General features: G+C 50.5%; 9 protein-coding genes and 2 non-coding genes across 11 annotated transcripts; 4 read left to right on the top strand and 7 right to left on the bottom strand.

The window, feature by feature from the left end:
- The first annotated feature begins 13 nt into the window (after positions 1–13).
- BDV37DRAFT_92789 (glycoside hydrolase family 72 protein) lies at positions 14–2,562 on the top strand. The gene is made up of 5 exons (XM_032091456.1): positions 14–275; positions 396–468; positions 525–562; positions 616–641; positions 698–2,562. Exons 1-5 carry the CDS (start codon positions 130–132, stop codon positions 2,164–2,166), a joined length of 1,752 nt encoding a protein of 583 aa, XP_031942809.1. The 5' UTR covers positions 14–129; the 3' UTR covers positions 2,167–2,562.
- Positions 2,563–3,263: 701 nt separating this feature from the next.
- BDV37DRAFT_270725 (kinase domain-containing protein) lies at positions 3,264–4,567 on the bottom strand (the record flags this gene model as incomplete). The annotated part of the gene is made up of 3 exons (XM_032084604.1): positions 3,264–3,934; positions 3,994–4,386; positions 4,420–4,567. 3 exons carry the CDS (start codon positions 4,565–4,567, stop codon positions 3,264–3,266), a joined length of 1,212 nt encoding a protein of 403 aa, XP_031942808.1.
- A 494-nt stretch (positions 4,568–5,061) lies between these two features.
- BDV37DRAFT_t86 lies at positions 5,062–5,133 on the top strand. The gene has a single exon. It is a non-coding gene; the product is annotated as a tRNA-Glu (tRNA).
- A 469-nt stretch (positions 5,134–5,602) lies between these two features.
- On the top strand, positions 5,603–5,674 carry BDV37DRAFT_t87. The gene has a single exon. It is a non-coding gene; the product is annotated as a tRNA-Ala (tRNA).
- Positions 5,675–6,329: 655 nt separating this feature from the next.
- Positions 6,330–8,070, bottom strand: BDV37DRAFT_293175 (glycoside hydrolase family 16 protein; the record flags this gene model as incomplete). The annotated part of the gene is made up of 3 exons (XM_032089350.1): positions 7,240–8,070; positions 6,725–7,178; positions 6,330–6,674 (listed from the first exon to the last, which is right to left on the bottom strand). The coding sequence occupies exons 1-3, from the start codon at positions 7,620–7,622 to the stop codon at positions 6,330–6,332; spliced, it is 1,182 nt and encodes a 393-aa protein (XP_031942807.1). The 5' UTR covers positions 7,623–8,070.
- A 606-nt stretch (positions 8,071–8,676) lies between these two features.
- BDV37DRAFT_281893 (uncharacterized protein) lies at positions 8,677–9,025 on the bottom strand (the record flags this gene model as incomplete). Its single annotated transcript, XM_032086913.1, has 2 exons — positions 8,677–8,847; positions 8,915–9,025. 2 exons carry the CDS (start codon positions 9,023–9,025, stop codon positions 8,677–8,679), a joined length of 282 nt encoding a protein of 93 aa, XP_031942806.1.
- Positions 9,026–10,350: 1,325 nt separating this feature from the next.
- On the bottom strand, positions 10,351–13,993 carry BDV37DRAFT_245197 (potassium ion transporter). The gene is made up of 2 exons (XM_032081630.1): positions 13,903–13,993; positions 10,351–13,837 (listed from the first exon to the last, which is right to left on the bottom strand). The coding sequence occupies exon 2, from the start codon at positions 13,285–13,287 to the stop codon at positions 10,828–10,830; it is 2,460 nt and encodes an 819-aa protein (XP_031942805.1). The 5' UTR covers positions 13,288–13,837; positions 13,903–13,993; the 3' UTR covers positions 10,351–10,827.
- A 1,295-nt stretch (positions 13,994–15,288) lies between these two features.
- BDV37DRAFT_270722 (putative peroxidase) lies at positions 15,289–16,038 on the bottom strand (the record flags this gene model as incomplete). The annotated part of the gene is made up of 1 exon (XM_032084603.1): positions 15,289–16,038. One exon carries the CDS (start codon positions 16,036–16,038, stop codon positions 15,289–15,291), a length of 750 nt encoding a protein of 249 aa, XP_031942804.1.
- Positions 16,039–16,269: 231 nt separating this feature from the next.
- BDV37DRAFT_92454 (alpha/beta fold hydrolase) lies at positions 16,270–17,889 on the bottom strand. Its single transcript, XM_032091455.1, has 2 exons — positions 17,326–17,889; positions 16,270–17,259 (listed from the first exon to the last, which is right to left on the bottom strand). The coding sequence occupies exons 1-2, from the start codon at positions 17,539–17,541 to the stop codon at positions 16,423–16,425; spliced, it is 1,053 nt and encodes a 350-aa protein (XP_031942803.1). The 5' UTR covers positions 17,542–17,889; the 3' UTR covers positions 16,270–16,422.
- Positions 17,890–19,266: 1,377 nt separating this feature from the next.
- Positions 19,267–21,207, top strand: BDV37DRAFT_92361 (carbon-nitrogen hydrolase family protein). Its single transcript, XM_032091454.1, has 4 exons — positions 19,267–19,937; positions 19,991–20,079; positions 20,152–20,582; positions 20,750–21,207. The coding sequence occupies exons 1-4, from the start codon at positions 19,893–19,895 to the stop codon at positions 21,085–21,087; spliced, it is 903 nt and encodes a 300-aa protein (XP_031942802.1). The 5' UTR covers positions 19,267–19,892; the 3' UTR covers positions 21,088–21,207.
- Positions 21,208–21,459: 252 nt separating this feature from the next.
- BDV37DRAFT_270719 (ATP synthase alpha/beta family, nucleotide-binding domain-containing protein) lies at positions 21,460–26,728 on the bottom strand (the record flags this gene model as incomplete). The annotated part of the gene is made up of 10 exons (XM_032084602.1): positions 21,460–21,628; positions 21,679–21,763; positions 21,812–22,076; positions 22,136–22,777; positions 22,830–23,574; positions 23,641–23,735; positions 24,661–25,611; positions 25,682–26,349; positions 26,416–26,500; positions 26,615–26,728. The coding sequence occupies 10 exons, from the start codon at positions 26,726–26,728 to the stop codon at positions 21,460–21,462; spliced, it is 3,819 nt and encodes a 1,272-aa protein (XP_031942801.1).
- Positions 26,729–26,847: the final 119 nt, after the last annotated feature.

The raw sequence follows: 26,847 nt of genomic DNA, 5'->3' as shown, positions 1-26,847 counted from the left end.
AGTTATGTATCATTGCAGTACTTAGCCGAAATTATAGTCTCCTGGTCCAGTCGATGGTCTCCTCAACCTCAATAGTGGAGAAAACTGCCCTTAGGCACATCCTCTCGCATTAGGAGCCGACTAGCATGAATGAGGCAGGATGATAGTGCAGTCCGACAATGGTATCTTTTGATGCAGGGGCGCTTCAACTCTAGCGTTGCCTACCTCCACCCAATTCACACGTCGAGTTCTTTTAAGTCTTTTTCGTCCCTGTGGCATGGGCTGTGTTGTGTGAGGTATTTCCACTCATTTTCTCTCGTCCCGACGGATTTTCTGCCTTTATTGTCCCTCTTTAGTATTGCTTGGAATATAACGAAGGCTTTATATCGAGTTCGCTTATACTCACTTAAAATGAGATTTTCCACGCTGACGGGTGTCTCCCTGATGTCAGGGTCCGCCTTGGCCAGTATCCCACATATCGAGATCAAGGCAAGCCGAGCAATGCCCCTCCAGATACATGCTTTACTAACCATACTACTGGACAGGGCTCCAAGTTTTTCTACTCCAATAACGGAACTGAATTGTGAGAGCCACTTTTCCTTCTGTAGGCATTCAAACACTGACACAGCAGCCTAGTTACATCCGAGGTGTGGCCTATCAGGGTATGTTTACCATCATATCTTACCGCAATCATTTTCGATCTAATCCATGTTTGTAGAGGATTACACTGGTGGCGGAGCTGGTGGAAATGGTCAATCCAGCAACCGCTACGTCGACCCTTTGGCGGATGCGTCCAAATGCGAGCGTGATATCCCCTATCTTCAGCAACTGCGGACGAACGTCATCCGGACCTACGCAGTCGACCCGGGCCAGAATCATGACGACTGCATGCAAAAGCTGACCGACGCAGGCATCTATGTCATCACCGATCTAGCGTCCCCCGATGAGTCTATCACGTCCGATTCCCCCGAGTGGACAGTCGACCAGTACACTCGCTACACTAGTGTCATTGATGCATTCCACCAGTATGACAATGTCATTGGTTTCTTCGCCGGAAACGAGGTAGTCAACAGGGCAAACGAGTCCACTGGCGCTGCCTTCGTCAAAGCTGCTGCAAGAGATATGAAAGCCTATATCAAGGACCAGGGGTACCGGGAATCTCTCGGTATCGGATATGCGACCACCGACAATCCAGACATTCGTGTGCCGATCTCTGATTACCTCAACTGCGGCGACAAGTCTGAGTCCGTCGATTTCTTCGGCTACAATATCTATGAGTGGTGCGGTGATAAAACCTTCCAAACCTCGGGATATGAAAACCGAACGAATGAATACAAAGACTATTCCATTCCCATCTTCTTCTCTGAATATGGATGCAACGATGAGAAGCCCCGCAAGTTCAGCGATGTTCCTGTGCTCTTCGGTCCCCAGATGGAGGATGTCTGGAGCGGCGGTATCGTCTACATGTACTTCGAAACGGAAAACGACTACGGTTTAGTCTCAGTCGATGGCAAGTCTATCAAGACTGAAGCAGACTTCGGATCCTACTCCAAGCAAATCCAGTCTGCCACACCCACCGGCATCAACAGCGCCAGCTACTCCCCCACCAACTCCCCCCGCGCCTGTCCCACCGTCGATGACATGTGGCTCGCCAAGTCGAGCCCCCTTCCCCCATCTCCAAACAAGGACCTCTGCTCTTGTATGGTGTCCAGCTTGTCTTGCGTGGTCAGTGACTCCGTCAAGGCAGAACAATACGGCGAGCTTTTCGGTCAAGTCTGCGGGTATGGCCAGGGTATCTGTGACGGCATCTCTCACAACGCTACGACTGGTGGCTATGGTTCCTACAGCGTCTGTTCGAGCAAGGACCAGTTGTCCTTCGTCCTTGATCAGTATTATAAAGACCAGGGTAAGCGCAAGTCCGCCTGTGATTTCGACGGTGCAGCGTCGATTCAGTCTGCCAAGGATCTGTCTGGCACCTGCAAGTCTTTGGTCAGCCAGGCGGGGTCTGCGGGCACAGGCAAGGTGACTTCTCGTCCTACCGGTGATGGCAGCGCAGCTAGTACCTCTACTTCTGAGGGCGCAGCTGCCGGTGTTGTGAGCCCTGTTGCTGTTCGGGTGAGTGGTTGGTTCGGTGTGGCGTACTTTGTTGCGGCGGCGGCGGCTGGTTTCCTGATGGTCTCTCTGTAGACTCAGTGTATTTGAACATATCTTGTGTATGGTATAGGGTATATAGCTTTAAGGTGAAGGACAATTGTTGGCTTCACCTTGCTGCGAAACGGACTTTCTCTATTTGGTATAGTTTTCTTTGTTATATAGCACATTCTTCTTGCAAGCGGTGTGTGCTATAGCCCCCTGTAACTCGAAGGGATCACAACTCGAACACCACAGAAGGCAGTCATCATAGCCTGGTCTACATAGGAGAGCGATATACCGTAAATACTGCTCGGGTCACCTGCGATCACATCTACCTTTCTTCAGATCATACGGATCTACCAGAATTGCCAAGCGTCAGGTCCTTGTACATCCCTGTCTTCGAACGGTATCTGTACCCCTCAGTGATCAGTTGGATTATCTCTTCATTACCTAGGTTAGAAAGACTGACACTGAAGCTGAACGCCCCCGCTCCGAAGAACAACGAGTTACAGGAGTATCGACTAGCTAAGTCTCCAACGTTCCTCAAGGGTATAGCTCACTAACTATTCAGCCCTCGCCAAAGCACTGGACTCACCGTCCCTAAGCAACCTCAAGAATCTATATATCTCCTTCGAAGAGAGCATTCCCCTCAACCACAGCTATCAATCCCAGGCCGAAGATCCAGTCTACCCAGATGGAGATGCGTTAAATCTCTCCCTCAGAAAGCTAGCAGAAACCGCCCCCTTGGAAAGTCTAATACTCACAGGATGGTGGCCAATTTCTCCTGCACTCTTCAATGGAACGGCACCATTCCCCTATTTACAGGATCTTCAAATCGATGCAGCGATGCTAACCTACGATGGTCGATGGTATTATACGGGCGATCCCGATTCTGTGGATCCTCAATTTCAATTCGACACTGACGGAGACGAAAGTTCTGGTTCGGACCTATATCTATCGTTCCGGAAGATACTGAAGCGGTCGATGGGCAGGGAGAAGCCGATCTTTCTGACGAGGCATCTCAGCACCTGTGGTCAACATTAGGGTCAACATAAAAAGACAAGTTACGTGTATAGATTCCATGACAGACTCGAAATGCACAGGCAAGAAAGACACAGCAACGCAGCCAACCAAGTTCAGAGAATAGACCATCAAAAACCATATTTATCCATGATTGCTCTAAAGGAATGATCCTGCAGAAGCTCTGCTGCGGTCGGACGTTTCTCAGGACAATAATTAAACACCTTAGACATAATAGAGTGCGCATGTTCTCGCTCAACCGGATCGGCGTTGGGATGATAGTACGCAATAGTTCGTGCAAAGTCATAATTTGGATAGGGCATTTGATACTGGTCATACCAGGAATCAAGCCCTCCAGGATGATTGGAAAGCCCCTTCCATTGCTCAGGTAGCGGACCTAAACACCTGACCATACCAGTTATTACTCCACCCTCAAGCCAGGTGGCGAAAGGCGGATGGCCAAGGTAAAGCTCTGTGAAGATGGTCATGTAACTCCACATATCGCAGGCAAAGCTTGGTTCTTTCTTATGAAGTCGGTCTGGGGAGCAGAACTGCATTGGCGGATACCCAGGTTGAAATGTGGGATCGCCCAGCTGCATCGCCAGACCAAAATCTCCAAGATAGAAGTCATCGGTCCGTAAGGCCTCCGGGATTTGCATAGGCTGAACAAGCTCTCCCTGCTTCCAGAGGTCCACAAATGGTATAACTTCCTTAAGCGGCCGGCCAAGTGTTTCATATTTAGCTCTTCTATTGAGGGTAGGTAGAGGAGCCATCCCCCACGTACAGTTCCTGTCGTTTAGATCTGTCGAATATGCATTAGAATGCGAATCAACAGGAAAGTGGAAGACAGAGTTCACTCACCACGGTGTACAATGCCTGCGTTATGTAGATTTTCCAAGGCCCCTAGCAATTGCCGTGCAGCGGACATACGACTGGTCATGGACATTGTTCTCAGGATGGCAGGGCAGAGACATGGGCCCATCAAGGGTAATACTAGGACCCTATGATGACACTTCTCACCAGGCAGCTGAAAGGTCGATAAGCACGTCACAAGATGGGAGGCATCCTGCACATTCTGGATGATTATGTCTTGCATCTGGATTTCATTCTCCCCATATTCTCCCGAAGACGTAACCTTGAGGGCTACGTCCCTATCGCTCTGAAGGTCACGGGCCATCCAGACAGTAGAGAAGCCTCCATGGTCGAGTTTATGCTCTACCAGATACCTTTCATTAAGCACTTCTCCAAGATAAACTGGATAGAAGACACGTTAAGCTTCCTTTATACTGTACTTCTGCCAGGGCTCGGCAACCTCTTCGAGATCAACCTCCTCGTCTTCAGTGCACACAAAGTCGCCGAAGTCTTCTATTCCGTCGTCCTTTGCATCCGGGAGTGCTGCTGGCACGCTACTCGGGGGTGTTCCGATGCCAGCCATTTGTGATAAGCATGTATTATTGCCAGGAAGGGCGGTGATGTACTGATTTGGGGAGCAAAGGCGGGGGTATCATCACGCCCAGGCTTGTTGGTCATAAAGGCCGCACGAACACTACAGCTTTCATGAGAGAAGAGGTTGATGTGAAAAGGCCTTGTCCCAAGTACATATATGTACTCCGTGCTAAAGTAGTTCTATTAACTTTCTTTTGTGTCAGAAGCTAGGTGGAGTGGCTGGGAAGTACAGACAGTGTCAAGTTGGGCAACAACAAAGCGTTTGGAGAGCTACTATTCTGTATTCCCGAATTGGATATCCCTGTCTGGATCATAGGGGCGAGTTCTTATCGAAAATTGGCTTTAAAAACATGGGCGGGTGTGGGCTTCGTAAGGTCCAAAAGATGCTAAAAGTTGATGCAATGCTTGGTGGAACAACGAAAGTGGTTTGATCAAAGCGTTTTGGCTTATGTAGCGTAAGATGAATGCACAATTCAACAATCATCCGATGTGGTGTAATGGCTAACATCGCTGTCTCTCACACAGCAGCTCGGGGTTCGATTCCCCGCATCGGAAGCATTTCTTTTTGTTTTTTCTCGTCCAGCCTCCGTCGTTCCATTTTAAGGCTGGTCTGGTCTTCCATTCCATTTTCTTTTTCAACACATTGTCGCTATGCTATACTGCCAAATACATCCTCATATCATGGTTTCTAACAATTTCTACAATTACATCGGCAGATGAGTACAGTCTCCACACAGCAAGTCAGAAAGAAAGAATCTCACTCCATCACAAAGTCCCACAGTGCCTCATCACGAACCCAACAAATCGACACACGAAGGGAGGAAATAAAAAAAAAATATAGACACAAAAATCTTCTACCGTGTCTTTCAGCCCTATACAGGTATCCTACTGCGCCATTACACCAAAAATAAAGAAAATGATTGTACCAAGTCCAGTTGCACAATCAATATTCTAGGAGATCAACTACGTCAATGTGGAAATTGTACTTTGGTTTATTATAGTGAGGCATCTTTCAAGTTACAATGGGCTTGTAACTCAGTGGTAGAGTGCTCGCTTCGCATGCGAGAAGTCGAGGGTTCAATTCCCTTCAAGTCCAGTTTCTTTATTTTTTGGCTTTCCTGCGGAACTTTGGTTTTTGGTTCATGTGTGTGACTGCAGATGTTGTGGTGTTACATTATTTTTTTTTTTTTTTAAAAAGGGCATGTCTGGTTATTTTCTATTGTGCTGTTATTGTTGTTTCCTATATTTATGTGACTCGTTGGGTGATATTTTTTTGATGAGCAGTGTCGTGGTTATATATTTCTTGAGGTTAGGTCTTCTATAATGGTACCATATTCACTCACCCCTTGCGTCTTTCTGTTTCCTTCCTCTTTCTCATTTTTCTTTTTTTGTTTGTTTGGTAGCGACCTGACTAACAAAAGCATCAAAATATGGTTCATATAAGGTCTCTTTTGGTTATTATTCTCACTTGTTCTGCTTTCTAACTCTAGGGTCCTACAATAACCCCCACTGTAACCTGTCTTCCCTCATGTGTCCCAGCTTAGCCACATTCTATGAATAACCCCACAGACCTAGACTGCGTACAACCGCAGCGCAAGAGACGATAACAATTAACATTATTAGTAAATTATGATATATTAGCAAAGCGCGAAGATCCCAGAAAGCCACCCTTATAATCGCAAACTCATGTCCATGATATCCGCCCAACCTATTACATGGCGCAATAACCAAAATAATAACACCGAAAAAATCTATTGAGCTTGGTAGACTTTGAAACTTTTGAATTCCCAGTAAGCCTCTGTAAAGGCCGATGGGTTCGTTGCAACAAAACTGTTGCACGTGCCCGGACACTGAGATTGTTCTGTGTAGAACTGCTTTTGAGCGCCAAGTTCACCGCACAGGTCGATGTTAGCAATGATGCTTTGGTTGCGGAAATGCGACGGGATGTCACAGTCCGTATTGGGGAAGTCAGCCAATGCAGTACCCCAGGTGGATGGGTCTGGGGAGCTGTTGGAATTGGTGATATCGTCTGGGATAGAGTCCCGTGGGAACATCCAGGCACGGATGCCGGCATCTCGCAGTTCCAGGGCGTATACCTAGGCTGTGTTAGGTGGTTTCGTGGGAGTATGGAGACTCTTGGACTTACACCGCCGCCATTGTTGTTAAAAGGCTCACCGTAGCTTTCTGGCGATCCCTGGACACCACACCCTGCGTTCCCGTTGGTGCTGTTGTCGCAGGTTGTATACACTGTGCCACCGGTCTGCTTTCGTCTGACCTTCATATTGCAGCCCCTCGTCGTGTGCAATGTAACAGCATTGCCTTCAGGCGCATTGTTGGTCGTCTCCAGGACATCGATTTCTCCGTTCACCGGCCAATTGGTAGTATCGGTCAACCACAATGCCGGCCACGTGCCACAACCATAGGGCGTATGAAGAATATCAAAGAGGAACAGACCGTTATCATAGCCGGCCTTGGACTCCAGCCGCACAGACTGTCGGCCATTAACCGCATTCTGATTCGAGGTATCCACCCGCAACACAACGGATGAATCCGTAGCATAAGTGAGATTCAGCGCATTTGCCGCCGCTCGATCTACATATCTAAACGTTACGAATGAGTATAAAACCCTAGATAGCATAGAACGGTGAGACGGGCGCATACTGGACAAACCCTTTAGTCGGGTCCTCATCATGGTAATAGTCAAAGCGATCGAGAAAAGATGTTCCCGAGTACGTATCTACCAGTTGGTAGTTGAGTGGCGTATAGTCCGGATAGCGATTTGCCTTTGTGCCCTCGACGGCTCCCACAATGACAGCCACGACAACTGCAACGCCTACGACGCCCGCAATCAGCTTGGTGTGCAGCGACCACCCGCGTGGGTTGTACCACGGCTGGGCGGGTCCTGCCGGCGGAGGCGTATATTTAGCGTCCGGAGGGGGCCCCGCATGTTGGAAATCGTTGGCTTCGAGCTTGGGGAGGTGAGCTGTAGCTTCTCTGTATTGTGAGAAGCCATCTGCAGGGATATGATGTGTGCTGTCTGTCATACTGCAGTAGGTGGCTTTGTGACTGATCTGAATCAAGGGAGGGGATTAAAGATTGAAGTGTAGAGTCATGTGTCGAGTTCTGCAGATGGTGCCAACCAAGTCAATGAACTGGAAAGACAGGAATTCATGTGCTGAGCAAGAGAAGCTGTTGGGATGTTGTCATCCAGAATGCAGGAGGTGGAACGATGCCTCCGATCATGTCCTGTTCAGGAAATCCATGTGCTGCATGCAGTTGAAATTAATCAGACGTGGGGAACTGAGCAGAGCAAAACACGAGTGATTGGCAATGCAACGAATACCTCATCGGCGATTGCGTCAGACTCTCGGTAATTCATTCATTCTACATCAACATCGATGCTCGGCCATGTTTCAGTGGTTAACAATGATTACACGGCCAGCCATCATATTGACTGTTTGCATTTGTCCCTGAGGCACGCACGCTAAACCCAACGGAGCCATGGTTCCTGAGGCCGGTAAACAAAACAACCTCAATAAACAAATATGAATTAAAAATTTAATCCAAACTTTATACAGCCAGGTCAAAATTCGATACGACCCCTGGAACCATAGATTGACTGTTAGGCACAGGGTCCAAGCCAGGGACGAGGAAATAAGCACTGCCAAGACCAAGGAACAAGCAGGCGAAATGGCAATTAAGTGGAGCTGCCGTAATGAGGTGGATCATAGGCTGCTTACGGATTATACAGAGTAACCCTGGCTTTAATTTACGAGTTGCTCGTTTGGGCTGTGTTTTATCTATTTTCTATTTGTGAAATACTAGCTTCGTTGCTGATAGTAGCATACAAATTCAATAGACCTTGTCTGGATACCATTTATCCTTACTATGCCCTATACAGTGACTTGTTAATGATAGACCTCCACATGCTATCCCCTCCATATATAGCTAGAAGTTAAGTTGGCTTCTCGACTAGTAAACAAAGATATTACTATATATAAAGCCCATCCCAACCCTCAACCCTAGCACTCCTACCACATCAAATCCTATATACAAACCCAACAACTCCCCCAAGAAATGAAGGACAAAGAAAGCACTCTACTGCTTATAACAAGGCGTGCGATCCAGCGCCGTAAAAGGAGAAGCACACTTATACTTCCCGCCGGCATTGCAAGCAGTCCCCGGCATGCCATCATCGCTCGTCTTGCCGTCCGCGCGATGCGCATTCTTGCACACAGAGGGACAGTCAAGGTTTCCCTGTGTGACGTCCTGGATACGAGTTAGCACATCTCACGCTTACTCGCTCACGTACTCAAGGACTGAGTGCATTGCTTACAGAGTAGACGCAGCAGTGCGAGCCGTCTTCGAATTCGCATTGGCAGTATGTGCAGGCCTGCGCTGTGAGCGCGCTGGCGAGGAGGAGGAGACCGATGGAGAGGATGCGCATTTTAGATGAGGGTCTTAGATTGGTTTGGATGGGTGTGTGCTTTTTGGAGTTCGAGAGAGGAGGGTGAGTGAGTTTATATGGTGAGTGACTTTCCTAATTGGGTCAGGGGGATTGACCGGGTAGTATACGATGTTGGCGCTTATCTATTAGATTGTCTACAGTAGACTAGGATGAGTGTCCTGGCGGGGCAGATAAAGCAGAGCGCAATTTAGGAAGAACAATAGTGCCTCTCTCGGTACTCGGTTGGAAACTGTTCTGGATGGAGGAGGGAATGTGTAGGGTAACTTTGGTGACTAGATCCTTCGGACTCCACCCACGTGTTTAGGAGAGATATGGCCGTCTGCAGAAAACAGTGTAGGCTGGGTACTTTTGCCCAAGGAAGTCAGATCCGGTGCAATCAATCCAAAACCATAGTTCACCTGGGTGTCCAGAGACGTTAAAACTATACCTCCGAAGATTCACCGAAGACGTAGCTTGAGTTTAACGACTTCCTACCTGGTTTACATGCATATGTAAGGTATATTAGGTGTCACCACACCAGCTTCTAGTCTATCGACTCTGTTAGCACGTCCAGATAAACAGCCAGATTATCTCGGAGATATTGGCTATGTCAGTGGCGGCGGACAAGCGGTCTGATACGATCCCCGGTAGACTACGGTAGTGATCGACATCGACGCTAAGCATAGCTGAAGATGCTTGTCTGGGTAGCGTCGTTCCTGCGGGCGAAGGATTGGGCTTGTTTCCCTTTCAGGGAATGTAGGTTGCAGGATGGGTCGAGTGTCTTAGACATTGGGGATTTTCTTCCGACACCGCTGGCCAATGTGGGTTTGGAGTATCGCATGTTATTTTTTATGATATCTATTTTATGGAACTGATCATTGAACTCATGGTCAGGGTGAGGAAATAATAGCTTCTTGGAGATATTACCTAGTTACACAGTGAGTAAGAAAGCATTGTAGACACTCAGTCAGACATAAAAACGACACATTCACTACCAGACCTATACTGACTCCGTATATACCCAACCCACCCCCTAACGCCCCATCCCCTCGAACCATATTCTAAGACAAGCCTTCCACCCTCAAACGCAGCTCCACATGTTACCCGCCGTCCTACCGAAAAGCTTCGCCCGGAGATTCGCGTCTCCCGTACTTCCGGACGGCCAAGTCATGATCGTCCCTTCTTTCGGGGTAGAATGCTGAATACCGACAGCATGATCGTTCCGGTGATGGACCCGGGCCAGAAAGCTTGATCGTGCTGTTGGTGAACGACATAGTTGCTTGGGTGTTCTTTGACTGGCATGCTATTACGGAACTATAGTCTTTGAAGGCGTGTCAAATATGAATTTTCTGTACCGCTGGGATGGCTATTTCGAATGCCAAACAGACAGTCCAGGTTGTGAGTCGCCTGGATGTCTATATTCTATGGGTGGGTGGTTCAATAAGCCATATATACTCGGGCGGCTACTTATAATACAGGAAAAGATCGTTAGAAATCAGACACACAGCCTGCTGCGTGGCCTTCAATTGGGTATATACAGGATGAGAAAATTAGCCACCGAAATTGCCAGACAAAGCCACACTATACAGCCCAAGGGAGGAAAACATTGTAGACGCTCGAGCAATGATACGCTAAACGGCAGAGGCGACGCTCAAATACGAATATATCTCAATAACGGAAGGTCTAAAACACCAAAAGCAAATTTTACACCCAATCACAGAAGATTAAAACCATCGATGTGAGTATCACAATAAACGACAAGGAGCTTCCAAAAAAAAAAGTCTATTTGAAAAGTGAAAGTCCTACCGTTGAGATCTCTGTGATCGCCGGGTAGACTGGCGACGCAAGACAGGGCTCCCACTGAACCACGGCGTATTTTTGTCTCTGGGGTCTTGCCCGGTGGACATGCCGTTCTCCTGAGCCTGGGACAGCCGGTGATCCGTAGACATTTGGCTGAGACTAGAGGCACGGCGGCGCATTCGACGCTCTGCATCCGCAATTTCATGGTGGTTCAAAGCCTCGGATGGAAGCAAGATGGCACGGTCCAGTGAGTAGGGGAGGCCACGATGCCGACCACGGACTTGCATGGCGATGATAACCAACTTTGACAATGTTTGGAACTGACTCGCGAAAGATGCATTGACTCCTGGGTACCCCATGGACAAACCGACAGTGCCATAGGCGGAGACGACCTCGAAAAGAACCGACCAGATTTGAAACGAGTAATCGTCCTGGCGCTGCAGGCGTCCTCCTTCGACAATGGTGATGATAAATAAACCCAAGAACACGTACCACAAGTCGAAACTCAGCTGCCGCCGCAAGTGAGCTCCAATATAACTCGGCGCGGTCTGGTTCTCATCGTTGTCGTCATCATCTGCAGGGTAGACGCCGAGACTTTTCTCCTCGTACACATTGGTTCGACGAAGAGAGATGGCGATCGGGAAAACGGAGATATACATCATGATCATGTAGGATACCTGGACAGCGGGATGCAACTCTGCTATACTGACGACAGCAAAGCCGGCAGTACGCGTGCACGCGGCCTGGTAAAGGCCGTCTAAGATTTTGATACCGGTAGATAGAGAGGTGACAGCCGAATCGTTCAAGTCCAGAATAATGAAAAAGATCAAATCAATCCCGTTCAACGCCACCAGGATGGCGAATAACCACCAAGTAGCATTACGGGGGAAGAGAAGGGTGAAGCAGCGACGAGGATGATCTAAGAGAAACTTCAACTCTTCCCACAAGGGAGATTCTTTTCGCACAAGCTTGGACAATAGCCAAATGATCAATCGCAACATACAGGGAAAGCCTGTGTTACCGATGATGATGAGGAAGGCCAGCAGAAGCAGGGGAAAGACGGCTTCTTGGAACGAGCTCATCGAGTCAGGGGTGATGGAGAACCCCACGTCGTTGAAAGAGGATGCAGCCGTGAAGATCGCCCACCAAGGTCGTCCTTGCCCAATACTCGTGACAACCACACCCCAGCGAGTCGTCAGGATCCACGGCACCAAGCAGATAATCCCTAGAAGGTGGAAAAAGACATAGTACGAGATCAGCACGACCGCCAATGTTTTGAGTGCTCGATATTCGATGCCTCCTAGCTCATCCCGTTGCTCCTCGGTCAGATCAACGAACTGGGAATTCCGGCCGACCGTCGCATTCCAGCTCAGATAGGGAAGCGTATTCCGGTCTCTCTCCTGCGTCAGGGACCGAAACACGCCGGTGAACGTGGGTCTCCGGGTGGTGGTGCGGGCCAGAGGCGATGGATCGCTCAAGTCCGCCGTCTCGCGCACGGTAGGACGGGTGTCTAACCGGGGGAAGGTAGAATTCCTCGTCCGTGTCCGTATCATATCCGGCTCATTGATGGTAATATGCGGCCCCTCCATCGGCCCTACCTGGTCGTCCTCCTCCACATGGCGTGGGCTCGGTGGATCGTCGGATTGAGTACTGGTCTCGCCAATGGCTTCTGCCCCTCCACCCTCCTCTTCTTCCAGGACCTCGGGAACGCCACCACGGTCATACTCCCTCGGACTAGGTATCCTCAAGGCACCTTTGGACCTCCGTTGATTCTCCAAGAAGGCAATGTGATGTTCGGGGCTCAATTGGGCCGGAACCCGGAGACTCCCAAACTCTCGCCTCAAGTTGTTGTTGCCGTCGGTTTCTTGCTCGGAGGTATTGCCACTCTCATCTCTGGCACCCGACGAACTGGGTCTCGAGTCACTGTCGGAAGGTGTTTTGTAGATGGCGCCTGGTTGCTCACGGTCCCGGGGGCCTCCTTGATTATCGCGCAACACCACAATGGAGCGACCCCCGACGCCAGCCTCCTCCCGGCTGTGATTTTGGTTATCCTTGTCTTCGCTGATCGTCCGCATTCTGGATCGGGTTTGGCGCAAAGCTCGAGCATCACGAACCACATGCTGAAATCGCTTTTCAAACCAGTACAGTCGGACAAAGACTAGAACGGTGTTGATGAAAATGGGGGTCGTCAGCATGGAGACCCAGTAGAGGATGACCTGCTGGTATGTTTTCAGCAGGTTGAAGTCTATCGTGTTCAGCCCACTCTGCGTGGCGGCCCCCGCTGAGAAGAAGAGCGCATCGATATAAGCGAGGTCGTTTCCTGGGTAGATAATAATCGAGGTGATTATGGCCATCGCAATGATATAAATATAGTGTATCAAGATGTAGTTGAGGCGCAGGTTCCTTAATAGTGGCACTTGCGACTTGACCGAGGCTACCCCGCGAATGAAAGAGGAAAACATCTTGACGACTACGGCTGTACCACCGCTTGGTGATCCTGACGGGGGAACAGTCGTCCGTCTGAGAGTCACGAAATGGTCGGAGAATTCTCGCGTGGCAGATGCGCGGGAGGATTCTAGAAATTGGCTGTCGGAATGAAGATCAAAGGTTATCGCGCAATTCTGATGTAGTGTACCGAGTATGACAGCACGATGTCAGCTAGACGATCGACGGATCCAAATTCTCGTGGGAAAAGGTGTCGCAACCGCGAACATGCCGCAGAACCAACCCGTATTGTTAGCGTCTAGTTCTGGCGAGACGACATGCTAGCTGGAGGTATGTTGGCGTCAAGGGCATGGTTGAATGGGATTGATCATGCGATACGATATACCCTCCGTAAGCGGTGTCCGCGGGAGCCTTCACAAGAGATTCCGATGTGAAGGAATGTAGAAAGGGATATTCTTTGGAAGAATGTGAAAGAGTCCGGAATTTTATTTATTTATTGCTATTTTTTTTTTCGGGGCTGAAAAGAAAAAAATTAGGCCAGACACTAAGCTGCAGGAAAAGGCAGTGCTAAGGGAGATGAAAAGCGTTAGTTTGGGGGAAGCAAAAAAAGCAAACACGAAATAATCCCTCACTGGAGACAAATCGCCGCAATGGTTCTGCTAATCAACATCCGGACGTACTTTAATTTCTCTGCCTGCGGCTTGCAGAAGGAAGTGCGCAACCGGCCGCGCTTTTCTGTGGCCGTACCTCCTCGTGGCTCCACCCTTGCCAGACGCCACATCGGTAGATCGCTTACCCGGATTGGCTGTTTCGCCGAGCCTGAGTCCATCTTAACCTTAACCTGAAGGCGGTCGAAAGGTCTCCATCGTCCGGGTCCCCGGGTGCCATCCACTCTTGGCTTTTTCCCTTTTTTTTTTTTTTTTTTTTTTTTTTTTTTTCAACATTCGACATGACAGGGGTCAGTCACGTATCATCTATCTTCCTTATCTTCAGACCTGTCAACATACTTGGTCATCCAATTGCAGCCAGTAGAGGAACACACGTTTTAAATCCTCCGTTTCTATCGTTATCTCGTATGCGCCACAATTGTATCCAATTGATTCACAGTCATTGGCTGTGTTGGGTGGGCAAGCCACGTCAATACTATTACCTCACTAGTGGCAAGGAGGACTCCAGTACCGTACTCCGTAGTACTAGAAATACTAGTAGTAGTACTGAATCTACTGATACCTATTTGAGAATGTATGAAATAGTTTCCATTTTCTCTAGAATTTCGTCTCTGTCTTCCAGAAAAATCCGGAGAAGACCCACCGGTCTTGCTTTGGAATGTGATATACTAGTACTGCACTACATAGTGACTACATGGCTAGCTTAACGCTTCTATTCCCACGCTATCATGATCTCTATATAGGCTCTCTTCCTAGTATGTCCCCTCCTGTATCTCAGGTTTTTAGCTGGCATTATACATATATATTTATTTGATCCGACCCCTTTCACATTCTGAGACGACGAAAAGAAAGACAGCCGAAGTTGAGACAAAGAAGTCTAGTTCCATCGAATGTAAACCTGCCAAGGGCCTCGAACGTTGGTCCGACATGATCCCCGCTCACCTGACAAGCAACTAGTATTCTCGGTGCTACGACTGACACATGTCTCACACAGCACCCTGGATAGGTTTCTGGTATTGTAGGGAAATATATTTCGGGGGTTGCATTTGTACTAGTTAAATGTGAGACTTTGCCTGTGCCATGTCTGCATCCATTCCAATAATGCAAGAGTGTGAACTGAGGGCCTCTCTCCTTGCATGTCCTAGCTTGGGTATCTATCATACTATATAATCATGTCCCGCAGAAATCTCCATCTATAAACCCTGTCGCTAAACATTCATACAGAGCCACAGGTGGACCCTCAAAGATGACCACCCCAGATCAAAAACGAACCACAGTCCCATACTACTCAATGTCATACAAAACAGCAATAGCAAAACCCCGCCTAGTGACACCCATAGCAAACCGCACCTAGAACGGCCACGCATAATGCGAAATAGCCAAAGTCACGGCCCCAGCCTCCGGTAGATACAACTTCGTCCAACGCGGCCGCCATCCCTCGTCAAACGGCAACCGCTCCTCGCCAAAGATCGCCTGGATATACTCCTTCGGCACATGGTAGAGCCCCTTCCCGAAGACACCCATGATGCCGCCGACCTCCGCGCACGCGATGTAATGCATCCTCTTGTCCAGATCAAGCTCCGGGTTATCGCTCTTCGACTGCTCGAACCGCTTCTTGCGCAGTTTGCCCACATCCGAGATGGAAAAGGACGTCCCGTTTTCCGAAGAGGCGAGCAGTTGCTGATACAGGTCCGGGTTGAGGTGGACGTAATCGCCCAAAGCGCGGTCTTGTCGCGTAACGGAGACGTCGTGCTCGATGGCGTGGGGACGCCCCAGCTGGTCGAGGTTGAGCACGGGGTCCCCGTCTTCGTTAATTTGGCCCGCGTCGCGGAGCCCGAAATTGGCGGTCGTGCGTGGGCTGCCCGCGGGTGGGTCAACATGGTCTTGGAAGGCGATCTTCACGAGCCCGCCGGCGGTGTCAAAGCCAAGTCCGATGCGCTCCAGGGCGGCCTTGAGTTGGCTCCCGGTGATGTTCCGGCCGTCTCGCGCGATATAGCCGTGGTTTGCGAGGGAGTTGATGATTGGACATGGCGAGCGCAGGTCGTCTGCGCCGCCTCGGTGGTATTGCCCTTCGGAGAGGGTGTCGTTTTCGCTGGACATGTTGGAGTGTTGTGGGAGGTGAGGGTTGGTCATAGAAAAAGCGGCGGTGAAAAGAGAAAACCAGATTATGGGCTTCATGGTGGTTAGGCTGATGTTTATATACGCGCTGGTTTCATGTGCAGGGTGTTGATTGGAGCTCGTGTTCAGTGCAAATGATATCGGCGGCTGAATGGTTGGTCACATTCCACTCTCGCCCTGTCAGCTTTGCAGACCGTATTAGGTAAACGTGCATATTTCCAGGGTTGCTTATTGCCTCTTTTTTGTCTTTGGCTTTCGAACTCTTCTCGCTCTGGTTGCTCACGCATTTATGTACATACGGAAGGATACAGTTGGTATACAAATAAATTAATAAGCATGATCAGACATCTAAGGATTTGTTCCAGATTAGGAAGTCCTTTCGACCAGCTCCTCCAATAACTGGTTCACCTCATCTTCATTCTCCCACATCAGCACATGGCCACTGCCCTCATACACCTTCCACAGGATTCCTTTGCCAATCTCCTCATGTAGGATCTCCCCATGACGGAACGTAAGCATGCGGTCTTCCGTGCCGTGCAGAACAGCAATGCGCTCTCGCCCAACAGCATCCCCCAGCGCCTTCAGCTGCTGTGGAGACTTCTGATGAAAGTAGCACGCCACAATCTGCATCAGGAAGCCCTTCTTCGTAAAGTTATCGGGATCCTCCCGCTTCTTCAACTGGCCGGCCGCGAACCGGTCGCGCCTGGTCGGGAAGTTCTTCTTCGGATCCTCGTTCTCCGTATCGGGCTGGTCGAGGAAATCCCCGCCGAAAAGTGTGTAGCCCAGGCGCGCCAGCTCGACGTCCACATGCCGAGGGATGAACATGCTCGCGCGCTCGCGCAGGTTCTCCAGGAACGGGGCCGTGCGGACGAGTCGCGGGGCCGTACAGCATAGCGTGAGACTCGCCAGACGGTCGGGAATGAGCATGCCGACTTCCTGGGAGATCATGCCGCCCATACTGGCGCCGATGACATGGATCGATCGGGTGGCGGGGGCCGAGAGGTCGATCCAGCCCAGGTGACTCAGGAGATCGACGACATCTTGCGCCATCTCCGACGTGGAGTAGTAGTTCACTGGCTTGTCGGAGCGCCCGACACCGCGATTGTCAAAGACCAAACAGGTGTATTTGGCGGCGTTCTGGTGGCCGAAATACTTGGTCTGCCGCTTCCAATCGTCGTGTGAGGCGTTCAGCCCCATGATCCACTATGATTCATCTTTAGTGCTGATGTGCAGACAAGGGGAGGAATGTACACGAGCGGTGAAACGTACGACAAGCTTTGCAGGTCCAGTGCCGTGGATTTCATAGTACAGGTTCAAGGGGCCGCCGCGTCTGTTTTGCGCTACTGGACAGGTTCCTGAGGTGGTGGGAGAGAGATCCCACGCCACCGAATTATACGCAGGGTGCTCCACAATCTCCGCGGCAGTCAAGGGCGCCATGGCTACGATGTTGTTGAAGGTGTGCGAGGTGGTGATAGTAGAGGTCATGTGTGAGCGGTGGATATCACTTCAGTCTCACATGCCCGATAGTCTCGGCAGCGGAGCCCGAGGTTTGTCGGTGGGTCAAGTTTGCTTCTTGGTATTGCAGATTACCCTATAGCATTCCCTGAGATGTTCATTCTTTCTTCACTGACAAGAACAATGAACACTGACGATTTATGATGTCATTTTGCCTGAAATTCGCTTGTCCAGGCTAAACACCACCTCCGGATAATCCGGTAATAGTTAGGTATTCATTCTAAATATAGTTGAAAAGACAGGGGAGCCTGAGGTCACCATGCAAGGACCATCAAGTCACCTGCTGGGCTCATCTGAAATGGCGAGCTGAAAATGTGTTCTTGACTCATCACAACCACCTTCCTCGTTCCATGAACAACTCACCATCCAGACCGGAGTCCGTGCATTGACCCGATCGTGTTTCAGAATAGTGGGTATCAAATAATCCTATCCATGCATGGACAGATCGAACGGTCAACAATAGTACTTTGTGCCCTAAGCACCTGAGTGTTCACCTGCATACCGACTGTCTATAGAGGATGAATCAACTCTGATAAGACTCGGGGTGGTTATCCATGTGAAACGACCAACGTCCGACCCGAGCGCGAATCCTTGATTCAGACATCCATCATCTTCATACGGTAGGTTAAAGGCGAGATCGGGGCCTATTCTAGACCATCGACGGGCACGGTCTACGGAGTACACCTGCCTCGGATAACACAAAGGGAAATAGGAGTTGACGCTATGCACACACCGTCGCTCTCGGGCCTTGCTCAAAGCCACACTTCCATGGCAACGTGACTCGCGCTAGGGCTAAGCTATCAAAAAGAGCGAAGCAGCAGCATCTGTCCAATATCTTGAGCCATGCGCTCTCAACGATCCTCTCATTGGTGTTCACTAGCATGAAACGAAGAGGAGAATTCAGTCCAGTGAGAACCAACGTTGAGAACTGCGAACTACAGCTTGATGAAGAGCTTCTATTACATCACGAAGAACTACCAACCGAAATAAGCCCAGAATCTCAAGCTCAAACAAGACCGAAATACCAGGATAGCCACTACCCCAGAGTAAAGCAATCCAAAATACCATCGGCCCCGTGAAACCGAACCCGAAACCGAACCCGAAATAGTATACAGAGTGACCGCCCCTGACTACCCTTCAGGTCCCAAAGTGATCATGGCAGCGAAGACGACCAGATGCGTTAACATACGTTATCACTCCCGCTATACGGTCTTTCAGCACAAGAACCTGTCCAAGCAGTGAGACAGAGTAACTTACGCGTCTTGAACTCTCTATATGCTGGCGGAATAGATTCCCGACATATACAGGCTAGTTTGAAAGCAAGAAAACCCGAAAATCCATCCCTGTCATATGCATAGGTACAGTCATGACATCTGCCCCTTTCGAATCCGAATCCACTAGGGACGTATTAGCCAACGCGACCGCTCACAAAGTAAGGGAGATATAGTACCTATTCTCCGCAATCAAATCGCCGCTATCCTGGTCTCGCCACCCGAGACAATTGTTCAAGGACAGATTGGTCATCCGGAACTGGCCGTCCAGAGTACTGCAATTGCCTATCAGGAATGGCTCGGGTGTCGGCGGTCGAGTAGCGCGCCGTGCGGATCCGATCGGGGTCGACGAGTCCCTTTTGCCAGGCCAACCCGCAAAGGCAGCTGGCCGTGGTCGTAATGGGCACTCAAGGAATAAGGGCGAGCAACTGCGGTGCAGATTTATGGTTGCGAGTTGTGCTGGTTGTAGATTTGCCGGTGGTTGAGCAGCGGCTAGGGCTGCGAGGTACAGGACTATGAGGATCAGTCTAATACATTGCGCTGGACCGAGACGGAGGAAACTACAAGAGGAGAGAGAAGATTGGGGATTCTAGTGAACAGGATCTACCAGGGCCTTAGGGGGTTATTTATACAGCCAGCCGTTTGTGATATGTTGCACCATGGGCCAAAGCTATTAAGCTTCTACATATTCTTATATACGTCCTCTTCTTTATCAAACGGGCTAGGGCAACGGGCAACAATTGCTCTACATATATCATAAACGCATATTATAGCTCTATAACAAAATTGACGAAGTGATGGATAGACGGCGCAAGTAGTAACTCCTTATATACGGCGAAGATGCATGAAGTCTACATAGGGTTGATATACCCCAACTTCCTCGGAGAACCTCCTCCAACTAACCCCACCGGTCCAGATCCTCCTCCATCATGACTCCAACTTATATCAACACCTCTTCTTCGTCTACTACCTCTTCTTCTTCGTCACCTCCTTCTTCACGACTCCTCATTGCAAGATACTAATCATCGCACCAATCACCAATCCCCCGAAATGGCACCAATCCACCGCATAGCCGTAATCCAATGGCACATCAAAGTACCGAACCCCACCATCACGAAGAAAAGAAACCCTACATCTAACCTCCCAAGGACCTGGCCATGGACGAGAACCACCAAAAGGCATGCACCTACATCCGCGAAGCAGCCTCCCAAGGCGCCAAACTAGCCGTTCTCCCAGAGTACACTCCCCTCCCTTATTCAAACAACACCCTCCAAACCAACCCACCAAACTAACCAAAAGAAAACAAAAGATACCATCTAAACGCCTTCCCCCCAACAAACCCGCTCTACCTGCCGCAGACTGACTCCCAGATAACCACCAAATACCTCCAATCCTACCAAGCCCTCGCCAAGGAGCTCAACATCTGCATCGTCCCCGGCACTATCGTCGAAAACCACTCCCCCACCAGTACGACTACCAGTACCGATTCCACAGACCCCATCCTCTACAACACAGCCTACTTCATCTCCAACGACGGCAGTATCCTCGCCTCCTACCGGAAAAAGAACATCTGGCACCCGGAACGCCCCTACCTGACTTCTTCGGCGTCGGATCCGCACGTTGCCTTCGATACCCCCATCGGCAAGGTCGGGCTGCTTATCTGCTGGGACTTGGCCTTTCCGGAGGCGTTTAGGGAGTTGATCGCTGCTGGGGCGGAGATGATTGTTGTTCCTACGTTTTGTAAGTTCTCTCCCTCCCTCTCTCCCTCCCTCCCTCCCTCCCTCTCTCTCTCTCTCTCTCTCTGTGTGTGTGTGTGTGTGTGTGTGTGTGTATCTATTTGAGTATTGTGGTTGTCGGTTGTCGGGTTGTTTGGAGGCTGGGACTTGGTTAATGATAGGCCTTGACAGGGACGAAAAACGATGCCTCAACTGCGCTCCGGGCGAGGAATCCCGACTGCGAGAAGCTGTTTCTGGAGTCGGTGCTGACGGCGAGATGTTTTGAGAATACCTGTGGGGTTGTGTTTGCGAATGCGGCGGGGCAGACGGAGGGGGATGGGTTTTTGGGATTATCCAGGGTGACGATGCCGGGGGTCGGGGTTGTAGGGTCTCTGGGGTGGGAGGAAGGCGTTTGTGTGGTGGATGTTGATATGGGGTTGGCTCGCGATGCGGAGGAGAATTATCGGGTCAGGGAGGATCTGGGGAGGGAAGGGTGGTATTATTCTTATCGGCATCAGGGGAGGGATTAGATTTTATATAAATCTATGGTGGGACTCAGGTTATGAGAGTCGGACCTAAGGAAAGCTCTATTCGATTTTAGAACTGTATATACATATACTGTACAACCCACTAGACTAAACTGCTCTGTATTCTAAGAACGAACAACAATCATTAGGCAATACAAATTCGTGAGATGAATCTTGTCCACTTGACATCCGAGAATGGGCTCCGTGGGAAAAACGCTCGTATCAGGACATATAGCATAAGGCATGGGGCATAGCTGCGAGCAACGACAAAGTAATCCCTCCCAAAAGGCGAACCAGCTGAAGCGAGACCGACGAAAGACTGAAATCGTATCTAAAACCAGGATTCTCGAACACATCGGACACTATTCGAAAAGATTACTGGACTTGGCTGACAATCTCGCTGGCGCGGGACAGACTCTCCACCATCTGTTGGCACTCCTTGCGCCTCCGCACCGTGTAGTCGCTTTCCTTGAGGAGCTCGTCCAGTTCGCCGTTGCGGTACATGTTCTCGAGGAGTTCGCGCTGCATCTCATCCTTGGTGAATCTAGAAGACATTAGTCGGAGGGAGCTGGGATAGGGCACGGAGACACATACTGGACGAGCATGTACATAATGGCCTTCGGGACCATGTCGATCATGGTCCGCTTCACGATGTTAAAGTAAGACGTGATGAGAAGTTCTGCTTATCATTAGTGCTTGTTCCCGGTACGCCAGACACTACACATACTGATAACTTCAACTTCGGTGCTCTCGCGCTCGGACAAGGAGGCCGACGCCTTCAGGGTTGGCGGTGGGGGCTCCATGGCCGCCATCTTCTTCTTGTTCTTCGAAGCCCAGAAGCTGCCGAAGAAGCCAGAGCCGCTGCTGCTTTCCGCATTGCCGAGATCGACCGACGGGCTGTTCGACCGGGGAGGAGGAAGAGGTTTGCCCGTCTTTGGGTCAACCTGAGTAGGCTTACTGCCGGCTTGGCGCTCATTCACAATAGTCATGGCCTGCCCAAGTCAGTATCTAAGAACTAGCGCGCATAATCAAAAACAGATGGTATACGTACGCGGTGTCCGTTCAGGAAATCAGGGTGACCGGTGTTGATGTAGCACGCCTCCATGTTGATCAAGTCGCGAACAATCTTGTTGGTCGGCTCCATGCACTTCTTGAAGAAGCTGATGACCACGGCGTGGAACTTCTCCTTCAGCATGGGATACCTGCGGAACAACTGCTTGTTCAGGAGCTGTCCCAGGATGCGGACCAGTTCGTCATAGACCAAGGAGATACACTTCGTGCTGGGGTCCTCAAGCCTCTTGATCTGCTGCTTGACGATCAACTCGAAGGCAGTGGTTCCAACGAAAAGCGCAGGCGATGAACCCGAAGAGTTGTAGAGAATCGTCCGGATATCAATATCCTTGACCTGGTCGAAAGGATCCACTGCCTTGATACCGTTGGAGTAGAGTTCGTGGAACACGAAGCTGATACGAGCACCGCCGGACAATTCAATGCTGGACAGCTCCTGGTTATTACCCTCCAGCACCGTGCGATATTCATTGCTGAACTCTGTAATGATGTTCAGGATGATGTTAGCGCTATTGCCGAGCATGGAGTCTCCCAGCTGCGCAAGTTCGGCGGAGTACTTCTGAAGGGAGGACGAAATCCGCGCTTTGATATCGGGCAGGGTTTGTTTGATGTGCATCATAAGGATCTACGAACAGTTAGCAACCTGGATTGCCCCCATCCCCACCGGGCGAACGTACCAAGTTCAGCTTCCGCGCCAGATACGGCGTTCCACAGTACGAAGACTTGTTCCGATAGGCCTTGTGGCTCTCGAAGAAGTTCTTCTCATGCTCTAGGGCGTACGAGATGGGTCTCTTGTTCTCAATATCACGTTGACCTCGGTTGACCACTGGCACATAACCCAGGCGCAACGGGATAATCCTGCCCGCAAGAATATCCACGACGTCGGTTCCCTCGTCCATCAGATCGACCTTGGTCAAGACACCAATTGTACGCTGACCCTCCGGGTCGACTTCCCGTGCCAGCTTCAAACCATCGGAGTTGGCAAGATCTTGGTTGGCCGCGGTGACCGCAAGGATGATCGCGTTAGGTTTGCTGATGTACTTCAGAACCATATCCCTGATTTGCTTCTCAATGTCCTTGGGCTGGTCACCGACGGGGACCTTAGTCAAACCGGGCAAGTCGACCAGTGTGAGGGTCAGGACGTTGGGTGAGTAGATGCGGAGATTGATAGGCGCAGGGGAGATACCGGCATTGCGACCGACCTTCGACTCCGTTTCGCGCACAATCTCCTCGCGAATCTTGTTGAAATCGTAGAACTTCTGGCCGGGAATGTGCAGGAACTCTCCGTACTCATCCAGATTGGCGGCGCTATCCGTCGTATCCAACTTCTCCTCCTTAACTCCATTCGATTGAGCTGCGGGTTTGTTGATAAGCTGAAGAATGAGGGGTCTCCGAGTGACAATTCCGGACCCACGGGGGAGGCTAAGATGAGGTGAAGTCGTCAGTCACCTGCGTCGAATTCCCACCAGCACAGCAATAGTCACTTACAAATCCCGTCCGACAATATTCTCTAACACCGAACTCTTACCACTGGACTGTGAACCGACGACAGCAATCTGAGGCAAGTCGATGGGGTTGTGAACCTAAACAGAACAGGCGGTGTCAGTCGCGGCGAGGGGTTGAGAGAACAGAAGCGTCCTGAGAGCTTGATAATACGTACTCCGACTGTCGCGAAGACATCCTGGAGCTTATTGACCAGCGAGATCAAGCTCGGATCGTTGACATTTATTCTGTTTCCATCCGTCAGTCAATCCATACCGTCGGATATAGAGCACGAGGGGCCAGGGGCTGCGCACGAGGTCGGGCTTGCCATGGCTGGCAGCGAAGGCAAGAGACAGTCGCTCCAAAGGAAGAGGAAAATCTAAAGAGCGGAAAAAAAGGGGTAGAACAGAGAAGAATAAATATATTTGGGCAGGTAGACTGTATTATCCGACTTGCGGAGGTGGAAGTGGGAAGAGGAGAGAGCGGGAAGGTCGAGCGGCCAAGTGGTTGACTTTCGCTTGCGGTCCAGAATTCAATAAATCCAACGATAACCAGCGATAAGAACCGAAGTCCAGTTGTGTATACCCAACCACCCCACGTTTGGTCAGGGACAACAGATGTCTGGCGTTCAAAGTGAGTTTTAGGAGTGACTTTGCAACAGAAACTGTCCTTATTGTCAAGGTTATGACAGCGCAGAAAGCAGAGGTCAAAAAGAGGTCACGATACCCAATAAGAAGGCCGCGTCATGTGCTATTGGCCACCCAAAGGCGGCCAAACAATGCTGCCTAAGTGATGAAGAGGAACAACAGTTACGATCAGGCAATCGTTTCAGTGGCTGATGAATTCTCACAAAAGCTAAAACAGAAATAAACTGCACGAACTACAGAACATGGGAATTTGTTATGCTACAGGCAACCGAACAGTCCGGCCCGTCTGTCAACGTCCTCTCTATGTCCACCTACATCCATTTACTCATCCGACACCGACGCGAATCGCTCTGACATGGTCTGAAGAACCTTCTCGTACTGCAGTCGCTGAGTTAGCACCAATGTAGGTAGAACAAGGAAGATGACTACGAACCTTCTCTGAGACCTCTTGTTGGTTCTCCGGAACCTCGAACTTCATGCTCCGCAGGGCAGTCTGGATGTCGGCAGTGGCTTCGCGAACCTTGGACCAGTTTTGACCCTGAGCAATAGCCTTCTGCGCTTCATCGTGGTAGCCCATGAAGGCCTTCATCATATATTCTGTCTTCCACAGAGGGCAGAACTGATCGTAGTCACTGTATCCGTTTTGCTGAAGGAAATCATCCTTCACCATGGCAGCCACATCCAATGCGATCTTATCAGAATCACCCAGAGCGGCCTTACCGACCAGCTGCACGACCTGGTCGAGTTCTTCGGACTTGGTCAACAGCTCACGGATCTGGTCACGCAGGCGGGGGAAGTCGGGGTAGTCCTTCTCGTAGAACTTGTCCAAGACGGTCGTGTACTTGCTGTAGGACATCGAAGTGTTGACGGAAGGGAAATGCTTTCGCTGGGCCAGCTTCTTGTCGAGACCCCAGAACACCTGGACAATACCGAGGGTACTAGTAGTGACAGGATCCGAGAAATCACCACCAGGAGGACTGACGGCACCGACGATACTGACACTGCCGACTCTCTCGGGGCTTCCCAGAGCAACACTCTTTCCAGCACGTTCATAGAAGGAAGCAAGCTTGGCACCCAGGTAGGCGGGGAAACCCTGGTCTGCAGGCATCTCTCCCAGACGGCCGGAAAGTTCACGAAGCGCCTCGGCCCAACGAGAACTGGAATCGGCCATCATAGCCACGTTCTTACCCTGGTCACGGAAGTACTCCGCAATGGTGATACCGGTGTAAATGGAGGCCTCACGCGCGGCGACAGGCATGTTGGAAGTATTGGCGATCAGGCATGTACGCTTCATGATAGGCTCTTTGCGACCATCGATCTCGATCGAAAGCTTTAAGGGGCGATTATCAGATTAGCACCGAAGAAATCATGGCGGGAGCAGGTGAGGTAGAATCGCATACCTCGGGGAAGTCCATCAACACTTCAGCCATCTCGTTACCACGCTCACCACAACCAACGTAGACGATGATATCACTGTTGGAGAACTTGGACACGGACTGCGAAATGACAGTCTTACCACATCCAAAAGCACCCGGAATACAGACAGTACCACCCTGCACACTAGGGAACAGAGAGTCCAGCACTCTCTGGCCGACGATGAAGGGTGCGTCGGATGGAACCTTCTCGTTGACAGGTCTGGGCACACGAACAGGCCATGTCTGCATCATACCAAACTCGGTCTTCTTGCCGTCAAATTCGATCTCCAACAGCTTCTCCTCGACTGTGTAGCTTCCAGCCTCTGCGATCCGGGTAATGGTACCCCGAGCGCGGGGCGGGAGAAGGATTTTATGGTCGCTCATCAAGCTGTTCTCGAACACGGAACCCCAGACGTCACCTCCCGTGATGTGGTCGCCCACCTTGTATTGACCGGGCGTGAAGTCCCACTTCTTCTCGCGATCCAGCGCGTTCACAGTAATACCACGGGGGATGTAGATTCCTTTGGACTGGTGGTAGATCGCTTTCAGGGGGCGTTGGATACCGTCGTAGATCGTTTCCATCAAACCAGGACCCAGTTCCACCGCTAGGGGCTTACCCGTCCTCTCGACAGGGTCGCCGACCGTCACACCATCTGCGGAGTTGGAGCGATGTTAGACTGTCAATCCGAGTCAGGCGCAAAATGGATGCGAAAGCGTACCAGTTTCCTCGTAGACTTGAATGGTGGCCTTATCGCCATCGAGACGGATAACTTCACCGACGAGCTGATCTTTGCCGACACGACACTGGATTCAAGGGACAACTTTAGCACAATCGACAGCCAACTCCGATGAGGGAAGTACAACCCATCGCAAAAGTGAGACTAGGGTTCATGCCGATGGCGGGGTGGGACAACATACCAATTCGTACATGGCACAGCCGATCATGTTCTCGGCCACGACGACGGGACCGGAGACAGAGAAGACGGAGCCATGGTGGGCCTCAGCTTGAGGGCCCTTTCCGGAGGGGGCCATAATGCGAATAGCCGGAGGGTGAACAGATGAGGAGGAGGGAGAAGGATTGAAGGTGGTGGTAGGGGTCGGGAAGGAACTGGAGCTGGAGCTGGAGCTGGAAGACGGGGAAGTGGGTGAGT

The sequence above is a fragment of the Aspergillus pseudonomiae genome (genome assembly GCF_009193645.1).
Source record: "Aspergillus pseudonomiae strain CBS 119388 unplaced genomic scaffold BDV37scaffold_23, whole genome shotgun sequence".
NCBI classification, from domain to species: Eukaryota; Fungi; Ascomycota; class Eurotiomycetes; order Eurotiales; family Aspergillaceae; genus Aspergillus; species Aspergillus pseudonomiae.
This window is presented reverse-complemented; position numbering and strand designations above follow the sequence as displayed.

Excerpts from the sequence above, each read along its gene's own strand:
- BDV37DRAFT_92361 (XM_032091454.1), top strand. The coding sequence starts at position 19,893 with ATGGCACCAATCCACCGCATAGCCGTAATCCAATGGCACATCAAA. Across the intron at positions 20,080-20,151 it reads AAACTAGCCGTTCTCCCAGA|ATACCATCTAAACGCCTTCC; the intron begins GTACACTCCCCT and ends AGAAAACAAAAG. Across the intron at positions 20,583-20,749 it reads GATTGTTGTTCCTACGTTTT|GGACGAAAAACGATGCCTCA; the intron begins GTAAGTTCTCTC and ends AGGCCTTGACAG.
- BDV37DRAFT_92789 (XM_032091456.1), top strand. The coding sequence starts at position 130 with ATGAGGCAGGATGATAGTGCAGTCCGACAATGGTATCTTTTGATGCAG. Across the intron at positions 276-395 it reads CATGGGCTGTGTTGTGTGAG|ATTTTCCACGCTGACGGGTG; the intron begins GTATTTCCACTC and ends ACTTAAAATGAG. Across the intron at positions 563-615 it reads TCCAATAACGGAACTGAATT|TTACATCCGAGGTGTGGCCT; the intron begins GTGAGAGCCACT and ends ACAGCAGCCTAG.
- BDV37DRAFT_245197 (XM_032081630.1), bottom strand. The coding sequence starts at position 13,287 with ATGTTTTCCTCTTTCATTCGCGGGGTAGCCTCGGTCAAGTCGCAAGTG.
- BDV37DRAFT_92454 (XM_032091455.1), bottom strand. The coding sequence starts at position 17,541 with ATGACCTCTACTATCACCACCTCGCACACCTTCAACAACATCGTAGCC. Across the intron at positions 17,260-17,325 it reads CTGGACCTGCAAAGCTTGTC|TGGATCATGGGGCTGAACGC; the intron begins GTACGTTTCACC and ends GATGAATCATAG.